An 11,013-nucleotide genomic window follows, 5' to 3' on the forward strand; every position below is an offset into this window, starting at 1 on the left:
TAAAGGGGTTATCCGGTTAGACCCCCCCCCCCTCTGAGCTCCACTGGTTCGCTACCCCGCAGAAGTTCCTGTTCTTTTCTCTGGTTTATTCAGGACTACCATGGGGTTGCAGAAGACCACACAGATGTCTTTTCTACTTCAGCAGAGTCTAGGTCTTGTATGTCAGTGTTCAGGTTTGTGCTGAAAGAAGAGGTGATGATCATTTACTGGCTGAGAAGATACAGCTTTCACGAGTTCTGATACCTTCATCAGAAATAAACTCCATACTGGACAGATACATAGAGCACCGCAGAGTCACTGCAGAGATACTGGAGACCAGCTGAGCCTATTCCCAACCTGACCCACAAGGAACAGAGCCATTATATCCCTTAAGAACAACCAGTAACAAATACCATGGAGGACCTAGGCCTGTGTCCACAGAACACTCTCCTTGCCACTAGAGATGAGCGAACTTACAGTAAATTCGATTCGTCACAAACTTTTCGGCTCGGCAGTTGATGACTTATCATGCATACATTAGTTCAGCTTTCAGGTGCTCCGGAGGGCTGGAAAAGATGGATACAGTCCTAGGAAAGAGTCTCCTACGACTGTATCCACCTTTTCCAGCCCACGGGAGAACCTAAAAGCTGAACTAATTTATGCAGGATAAGTCATCAATTACCGCGCCGAGAAGTTCGTGACGAATCAAATTTACTGTAAGTTCGCTCATCTCTACTTGCCACCATGGATATCGAGGCCCTGAACCAACAACAAAACGTATTCCTTTCTAAACCTGAAATAATTATGGATGAGAATAAATGGATCTTAACCTGCAGAAGATGGGAACTGCTATGGGCAGTATGCAAACCTTTTTATGGCAAATTTGGAAGCGGCTGCCTATCCACCTACCAAACAAAACCTCTAAGGTACTGTTGGTATATAGACGATATTCTAATCCTCTTGACCACCAGTAAAAAAGAACTTCTTACCTGCATGAGAACTTCAATGCATTTCACTTCAGCATCAACCTCACCATCATCTTCTTTCCCACAGACACAGACTTCCCTGAAAAAACAATGGCTTCCACCCTGGACATACGAAGAACTCCATCATATACAGCCAGGCTATAAGATACAACCACATCTGTTATGATAAACCTTGGCATGCACCTCCCGACGCTAAGAAAAGACATCATAAACCAGGATCATTCACATCCAGATACGAAAAGCCACTAACATTCCCAGAAAAGAGCTGCTGAAGTATAAGGAACAGCGCACAGGAACTGTGTACCTCTAGTGGTCACCGATGAACCTCTGGCTCTGCGGTAAATATCAAAGGAACTTCATACAACACTGAGATCCAATACTGAGAGAAATATCCCCCCCCCCCCCCCCCATATTGGCCTTAGCCTCCCAACCTGAAGGAAATGAGAGTAAGGAGTGCACTGAACAAAAATGCATAAAATGGCACCTCACCTTGTCTCCAATAAAGGTGTAAAACATGCGCACACGTCCACACTGCAAAAAGAATGCCCATACCAAACTTCGACTCCCACCATATCATCAATGGCATCTTCTCCTGAAAATCATCCAACGTGGTCTATCTCACCATGTGTGCAAAATGCCTGACTGCTCTGTATGTGGGTGGAACAGAACAACCACCGCATAAATGGTTAATTCACAAAGATACAACCACAAGAGGACGGAGACCCCAGGGGATAAGACCTCTGACTCCTCCAGAGGGTGACTGCACTATACACCCCATTATACCACTGACTAATCAAGAGGACGGGGTTGTTCTTATCTGTGTCCTATATGTAAATGAACATATTATAAATGTCTTTAGAAGAGATACAATGTATCTACCACCTCTGATCACAGTACTGTCCTATATCGAGTGCATCATATCTGTTCCCATTTGTAACCATACGTTAGAACTGTAGATTACAGAGAAGGGACCTGAGAGGTGGAAAAGCGGCGTCTCTATCTTCTCAGCCAATAAAGGATCATCGCTCCTCCACTCATCTCCTGTATGGAGCCAAGACATCAGAAAGAACACTCCCTCAGCCCATAGGCAGCACTCACTGGTGGTCTCACGGATGGTATTCAGAGTCTGTGCTTGCACATAGCAGCCAATCTGAACAAGTAGAGCTGTAGAGTAAAGTATGGGGGAGGAGCAAAGCAGCAGCTTTAGGCTCTAATGTGACAGAGCTTTGATAACTTCAAACAATGCGACCAAACTATTGATCTGAGCTGTGGTCCAAAAAATAAAACCCTTACCAGATAACACACCAGCAAGGTGGAGGTCTCCCAAACTATGTGAGAGCTCTCCTTTAGAACTCCTCCAGGCTCTTTTTCCAGGGTGATGAAGATTGATTCCTGACTTCTTTTTCGGACCCTTTTTTGTTTTGGTGTTTTTAGGGTTCACACCATTCTTCATATATTCTCCACAGCGATACATGAGAAAACCCCACATGGCCGGCAGTGACATCATTGCCCTGTCTAGTCTAGAACCAATAACCAGGCCTCACTCCCGCTTGGGATTTTCTCATTTAAAGGGGTATTCTCGCTAAAAACATATCCCCTATCCAAAGGATAGGGATAAGATGTCTGATTACGGGGGGGGGACTGGAGATGTCATGCCACACCCCCTTGTGACGCCATGCCCCCTCCATACATTTCTATGGGAGGGGGTGTGACGGCTGAATAGACATGAATGGAGGGGGCGTGGTGTGACGTCACGTCTTCAGTCCCAGAGACAGAGGTTTTTGAGACTGGAGATGCAGCCCTGCATAGAATGCGGGTGCTGGACGGAGATCACGAGGGGGATACCAGCGGCAGGCCCCTCGCGATCAGACATCATATCCCCTATCCATTGGATAGGGGGTAAGATGTTTTTGGCTGGAATACCCCTTTAATGTAAATTGTGACTAAATCTGAGCCACAAAAACCTGATCACTGGATTTTCTGCTGCTCCATGGTGTGAAGAACCTATGGTGAAAGAGCAGTGAAAGAGCCTATGGTGAACTAGAATTGACCCATCCAGTGACTTCAGGAAGCCCTGGCCCCTCAGCAAGTAGAAGAATGAGCCCCCTTCAGAAGAGCAGAGAAGATACGTTCATCACAGTCTGTGCCAGTGTTTGGCGCATTACAGTTATCAACCATTTTAGACTTGGGTATGGCCTTCTGATTGCCTGTGATTTAGATATAGGTATAAAATGCACAAACGGTGTCCTCTCTTCTCCACAGTCAGCTAGGCATCATGTAAAGTTCCACCATTGTGACGGTGTGCAGTGGCAATGGGGTGGTAGGTGCGGTCAATAAATAAGCCCCTCTATAACTTACATATTGGCTAAAATGACTTAACCTTTGATAAATTTGGCCATCAATGTCCCTAAAACATGGAGCAGTGTGACCACAATGTCTGGTCAGAATAGCAGGCTCTTCAAATTGCGATGAACAAGAAGACGAAATTTGTTGGTTTTGCAGAATTTGTACATAAAAATGTCGTAGTGTTTAGTAAACAAAGTAATAACAAAATTGGTCTTACTGCATGGCCTGGATATACCCAATGGACTTGAGTCTACATTGTGCTCTACAGGGGACAAATCACTAGTACATGCTCCACCAGCTCTGAGGATGTTACGTAATACTTCATAGAAAAGCCCAGACAGGACACCAACATTAAACAGGTGACCCTTCACAAAAGAGTATGAATGATCAATGTTTCTCTATATCAAATATAAAGCAAAATTATTATTTTTTAAAGCCATAAATTCCAGGGTGCTGTATATACGATAAAGGATTACAAGACATATAACACACAGGCAGGAATAATAACAAGAAACAGTAAATGGCAGCCTGATATAGAGGGAGGGCCCTGCACACAAGGCTTACAGTCTACAAGACAAAGAGAGACACAGCTGTCGTCTATGAGCAGGTAAGGGACAAAACCGGCAGCAGAGTTACTGTAGGTTATAGAGATGGGTCTGCAGCTCAAAGGACTTGATGGTGGGTGAGGGCCTGATGTGTCTGGGTAGAAAGTTCCATTGTATGGGCGAGAACAAGACTAGTATTGTAGATGGTTGTCTGAGGTGCAGATGAGGGGAGAGCATAAGCGGAAGTCTTGAAAAGACTGGAGATTATGTAAGGGGTGGTTTGAGATTAGGATAGAGATGTATGGAGAGGACAGGATGTGTATGGGGATTATGTGAGGAGAGATATCAGGAGATTATTAGGGTAGAGATGTATGGAGAGGACAGGATGTGTATGGAGATTATGTGAGGAGGTATCAGGAGATTAGGGTAGAGATGTATGGAGAGGACAGGATGTGTATGGAGATTATGTGAGGAGATATTAGGAGATTAGGGTGGAGATGTATGGAGAGGACAGGATGTGTATGGAGATTATGTGAGGAGGTATCAGGAGATTAGGGTGGAGATGTATGGAGAGGACAGGATGTGTATGGAGATTATGTGAGGAGATATTAGGAGATTAGGGTGGAGATGTATGGAGAGGACAGGTTGTGTATGGAGATTATGTGAGGAGATATCAGGAGATTAGGGTAGAGATGTATGGAGAGAACAGGATGTGTATGGAGATTATGTGAGGTGATATCAGGAGATTAGGGTGGAGATGTATGGAGAGAACAGGATGTGTATGGAGATTATGTGAGGAGATATCAGGAGATTAAGGTAGAGATGTATGGAGAGAACAGGATGTGTATGGAGATTATGTGAGGAGATATCAGGAGATTAGGGTAGAGATGTGTGGAGAGGACAGGATGTGTATGGAGATTATGTGAGGAGATATCAGGTGATTAGGGTGGAGATGTATGGAGAGGACAGGATGTGTATGGAGATTATGTGAGGAGATATCAGGAGATTAGGGTAGAGATGTATGGAGAGGACAGGATGTGTATGGAGAATATGTGAGGAGATATCAGGAGATTAGGGTGGAGATGTATGGAGAGGACAGGATGTGTATGGAGATTATGTGAGGAGATATCAGGAGATTAGGGTAGAGATGTATGGAGAGGACAGGATGTGTATAGAGATTATGTAAGGAGATATCAGGAGATTAGGGTAGAGATGTATGGAGAGGACAGGATGTGTATGGAGATTATGTGAGGAGATATTAGGAGATTAGGGTGGAGATGTATGGAGAGGACAGGATGTGTATGGAGATTATGTGAGGAGGTATCAGGAGATTAGGGTGGAGATGTATGGAGAGGACAGGATGTGTATGGAGATTATGTGAGGAGATATTAGGAGATTAGGGTGGAGATGTATGGAGAGGACAGGTTGTGTATGGAGATTATGTGAGGAGATATCAGGAGATTAGGGTAGAGATGTATGGAGAGAACAGGATGTGTATGGAGATTATGTGAGGTGATATCAGGAGATTAGGGTGGAGATGTATGGAGAGAACAGGATGTGTATGGAGATTATGTGAGGAGATATCAGGAGATTAAGGTAGAGATGTATGGAGAGAACAGGATGTGTATGGAGATTATGTGAGGAGATATCAGGAGATTAGGGTAGAGATGTGTGGAGAGGACAGGATGTGTATGGAGATTATGTGAGGAGATATCAGGTGATTAGGGTGGAGATGTATGGAGAGGACAGGATGTGTATGGAGATTATGTGAGGAGATATCAGGAGATTAGGGTAGAGATGTATGGAGAGGACAGGATGTGTATGGAGAATATGTGAGGAGATATCAGGAGATTAGGGTGGAGATGTATGGAGAGGACAGGATGTGTATGGAGATTATGTGAGGAGATATCAGGAGATTAGGGTAGAGATGTATGGAGAGGACAGGATGTGTATAGAGATTATGTAAGGAGATATCAGGAGATTAGGGTAGAGATGTATGGAGAGGACAGGATGTGTATAGAGATTATGTGAGGAGATATCAGGAGATTAGGGTGGAGATGTATGGAGAGGACAGGATGTGTATGGAGATTATGTGAGGAGATATCAGGAGACTAGGGTGGAGATGTATGGAGAGGATAGGATGTGTATGGAGATTATGTGAGGAGATATCAGGAGATTAGGGTGGAGATGTATGGAGAGGACAGGATGTGTATGGAGATTATGTGAGGAGATATCAGGAGATTAGGGTAGAGATGTATGGAGAGGACAGGATGTGTATGGGGATTATGTGAGGAGATATCAGGAGATTAGGGTAGAGATGTATGGAGAGGACAGGATGTGTATGGAGATTATGTGAGATATCAGGAGATTAGGGTAGAGATGTATGGAGAGGACAGGATGTGTATGGAGATTATGTGAGGAGGTATCAGGAGATTAGGGTGGAGATGTATGGAGAGGACAGGATGTGTATGGAGATTATGTGAGGAGATATCAGGTGATTAGGGTGGAGATGTATGGAGAGGACAGGATGTGTATGGAGATTATGTGAGGAGATATCAGGAGATTAGGGTAGAGATGTATGGAGAGGACAGGATGTGTATGGAGATTATGTGAGGAGATATCAGGAGATTAGGGTAGAGATGTATGGAGAGGACAGGATGTGTATAGAGATTATGTGAGGAGATATCAGGAGATTAGGGTGGAGATGTATGGAGAGGACAGGATGTGTATGGAGATTATGTGAGGAGATATCAGGAGATTAGGGTAGAGATGTATGGAGAGGACAGGATGTGTATAGAGATTATGTAAGGAGATATCAGGAGATTAGGGTAGAGATGTATGGAGAGGACAGGATGTGTATAGAGATTATGTGAGGAGATATCAGGAGATTAGGGTGGAGATGTATGGAGAGGACAGGATGTGTATGGAGATTATGTGAGGAGGTATCAGGAGACTAGGGTGGAGATGTATGGAGAGGATAGGATGTGTATGGAGATTATGTGAGGAGATATCAGGAGATTAGGGTGGAGATGTATGGAGAGGACAGGATGTGTATGGAGATTATGTGAGGAGATATCAGGAGATTAGGGTGGAGATGTATGGAGAGGACAGGATGTGTATGGAGATTATGTGAGGAGATATCAGGAGATTAGGGTGGAGATGTATGGAGAGGACAGGATGTGTATGGAGATTATGTGAGGAGATATCAGGAGATTAGGGTAGAGATATATGGGGAGGACAGGATGTGTATGGGGATTATGTAAGGAGATATCAGGAGATTAGGGTAGAGATGTATGGGGAGGACAGGATGTGTATGGAGATTATGTAAGGAGATATCAGGAGATTAGGGTAGAGATGTATGGAGAGGACAGGATCTGTATGGAGATTATGTGAGGAGAGATATCAGGAGATTAGGGTAGAGATGTATGGAGAGGACAGGATGTGTATGGAGATTATGTAAGGAGATATCAGGAGATTAGGGTGGAGATGTATGGAGAGGATAGGATGTGTATGGAGATTATGTGAGGAGATATCAGGAGATTAGGGTGGAGATGTATGGAGAGGACAGGATGTGTATGGAGATTATGTGAGGAGAGATATCAGGAGATTAGGGTGGAGATGTATGGAGAGGACAGGATGTGTATGGAGATTATGTGAGGAGATATCAGGAGATTAGGGTGGAGATGTATGGAGAGGACAGGATGTGTATGGAGATTATGTGAGGAGATATCAGGAGATTAGGGTAGAGATGTATGGAGAGGACAGGATGTGTATGGAGATTATGTGAGGAGATATCAGGAGATTAGGGTGGAGATGTATGGAGAGAACAGGTTGTGATCCTCTTTGTTATTTTTTTCCTCTTTCTTTTTATCTTTTTCTTCCTTCTGTCCCTGATGACATTTTGGTTACGTGAAGCTTCTTTCCTCAGTGACTGATCGGCTTCAGGGAACACTATATTGAGGCTTTGGATGCTTCCTCGGTGTCATCACGGTGATCAGTCTTTAACCCTTTATACTTCCATCTTGAAAAATCGTCTTCATGACTGAACCTACTGTGTACGGGGGAAGGAGGACTGGCGCCTGTGTCCCCTGAAGTGACGGTCAGAATGTGTCCCCGCCCCGGTTAGTATCTCACAGGCCGCACAGTGGATCCTAGTCCTCCAGTGTACGGATCTCCAAGACCATCCATAAAGTGTGACACAAGAGATGGCCCTCCGTCCTGACAATATATAATACGTGCAGCCAGGGGGCGGCGGTCGTTTCAGGCACTTCGGCTCTTCATATCATACATGGTAGACGTGGTCGTCCCCTTCAGACTCCATCTTTGTCTGATCAGACAGGAGACCCCTTTATCTCGTCACTCACCTCCCGTATTTTTCCTCCCATAGTTGGTGAACGGTTCCCGTTTCCTCCTCTATATGTAAATCCCATTTTATTCCATCATTTTTATTGGTATTATTTTTATGGGACTTTTTGATAATTTTTATTCATTATTTTCTGACATATGATGTGACCATTTTTTTTAATGGTGTTTGGTATTCTTTACGGTTACGCCATTGACCGTATACATTATATTTTAATAGATTAAACATTTCTGCACACAACGATATCAAATATGTTTACAACTTTTTTTTTTTTTATAAAATGGGAAGAGGGGATTTTTTTTATTAGGGGCTTTACATAACTTTTTTATGACACTTCTTTGGTCCCCTCAGGAGATTTTGTGAGGACTACATTGCATTCACTGTATAATGTTCATTTATTGCAGCCCTTTATATCATGTGATCAGCGGAGCCGGGCAGCATCACCAGGCAGGGAAGGGGACCTCCACCACCATTTTAGCTAATTGGGTTAATGAGAGGGAGCGGCGTGATTGCCACTCCCCATAATTAGCAGTGACTGTCCATCTAGGGGTTAACAGGCAGACAAGGACAGGGTAGGGGCTCCATACTGCAGAGACATTGGGGGCGGGGCCTGCATAGTGCTACGGAAGAACACATGAAGTGGGGGCGGGGCTTAGCCACTGCTATATGCAAGAGAGATGGCAAAAGTCTAGTCTACAGCACCTGCAATCTGTGAGCCTGTCTTCATCCTCCAGAAGATCCTCACTATCCCTAAAAGGTAAATCAAGGCTTTCTTCTCATCACAGTTCAGTGCTCATTGTAACCCCTTCCTTACTGTGCTGCCTTTGTTTTTTTTCCTTTTTGCTCAGACAACACAACCAGGGTATCAGTGACCCCGTTCTCCCTCCACTCCAACTATACAACAGTACTATGTACCGGTAATCATCTGTGCTGTGATTGGCCAAACAATGGAAAGGAAGTACCTGTGTGTGTGCTTCTGGCAAACTGCCCAGCTCTGGACCTGCTCTTCCCCAATGCATAGAATGATCCGTACCTTGTCACCACTCTGAAGGGTTAATAACAAAACCCTGCCGCTGAATGAAAATGTTTGTAACAACAGGTTCACTTACCCGTTATTGTGCCGTATCGGGGATTATTTATAAGGTAATGAAGCGGGGGGTGTCCTCGGTGTGCAGGGGTGGAGGACAGATGACGCCATTTATGGTCAATCAGGTTCTAAGCAGCAATCCCGGAATATTTTATTAGAAGTGAACGGAAGCGTCGGGTTTTATAATCCGTGGGGGGGACAAGATGGTGGGTATCAAAGTAAGAAGACAGAACCCTGATTGTCCACTGAGCAGGAGAAGGTAACATCATGCTGAGCGTACAATATGTCATCGCTGTGGGCGGAGCTACCTCACTATACAGACAAATACAGAAGGTATAAAAGATCAGAACGTTCCAGACTGTGGGTACGAGAGGGCGAATATAGACAGGATCTCACGAGTCGGCGCAGGGGGGGTCTCTCTGTAGGGGGCGCTCCGGCTCCGGACCCCGGGGGGGGAACCTCTCCATACGTATGATGTGACGCGCCAGTTGACCATTTCTTTTTAATCGCGCCATAGTGAAGGAGTTTCTAGGTTTGGGAAGCCCGTGGTGATGCCAAGGTGTGGTGGGCCTGTGCTCCTCGGGGGCGTGCTCCCCCAGAGGCTCCGCCTCCCTCTTGATGTCTTGCTGAGAACGGTGCTGTCTCCATTTGTTCCCTGTGTAAATAAATGTAAAAGACATAACATGGATGAGGATCCGAGGTCAGAGGTCAAGAAATCCACCGATCTCCTCCCCCAGCGCTAAAGGAATCTAGTAGCTCATGTTTATGGGTCGGGAGGAATCTGCTACAGGACTAGATCCCTCCAGATCACTACAGCGTATTGGCTGTCCGGGCATGCTGGGAGTTGTAGTTTTGGAACAGCTGGAGGCACCCTGGTTGGGAAACACTGGGTTAGAGGGAGTGAGATGACCAGGATTAGAGTCGACTCTTTATAAGATTCCTGACAGGCAGCTGTAAACCAGAGTGAGGAGAACTACAGGACGATCACATGACCAGTCTAGAACCAGTCCACATAACCCCCATCTAGAACACAGGTCTAGAAGCGGCTGCCCTGGGGTCACATGATCACCTCTCCTCAGACGGCTCCGGATCTCCTCCAGACGGTCGGGGTCCCGGTTGTTGAAGTCGGTCCAGCGGTGTCGGAGCTGCCGGGGGGTGCGCAGACATCCGGACAGCGGCTCCAGGCGCCGGGCGATCTCCTGGAGGATAGCCTTCCTCTGCCTGATGGGGAGGGCGCCGGCTCGGATCAGATTGTCCGGAAGGAAATGGTCCATGAGGGCCACAAAACACTCCAGCTCCGCCGGGGAGAAGTTTGGGGACCGCCTGAGGGATCGTCCCCCCTGAGAGTCTGAGAGAGGAGAAGAGTCATCAGGGAGGGCCCCCCACACATGGTCCTGAGGACCCCCATCATATCTCCACCCCCCCACACATGGTCCTGAGGACCCCCATCATATCTCCACCCCCCCCACACATGGTCCTGAGGACCCCCATCATATCTCCACCCCCCCCCCACACACATGGTCCTGAGGACCCCCATCATATCTCCACCCCCCCCACACACATGGTCCTGAGGACCCCCATCATATCTCCACCCCCCCCACACATGGTCCTGAGGACCCCCATCATATCTCCACCCCCCCCACACATGGTCCTGAGGACCCCCATCATATCTCCACCCCCCCCACACATGGTCCTGAGGACCCCCAT

At 46.1% G+C, this 11,013-nt stretch overlaps 1 protein-coding gene across 1 annotated transcript; it reads right to left on the minus strand.

The window, feature by feature from the left end:
* Positions 1 to 7,610: 7,610 nt before the first annotated feature.
* On the minus strand, positions 7,611 to 10,654 carry LOC130331008 (uncharacterized; the record flags this gene model as incomplete). The annotated part of the gene is given in 2 exon segments (XM_056553669.1): positions 7,611 to 9,961; positions 10,376 to 10,654. Coding segments are annotated over 2 exon segments (542 nt in total), but the record flags the coding sequence as incomplete, so codon positions are not given.
* Positions 10,655 to 11,013: the final 359 nt, after the last annotated feature.

This window comes from Hyla sarda, unplaced genomic scaffold, assembly GCF_029499605.1.
Source record: "Hyla sarda isolate aHylSar1 unplaced genomic scaffold, aHylSar1.hap1 scaffold_345, whole genome shotgun sequence".
NCBI classification, from domain to species: domain Eukaryota; kingdom Metazoa; phylum Chordata; class Amphibia; order Anura; family Hylidae; genus Hyla; species Hyla sarda.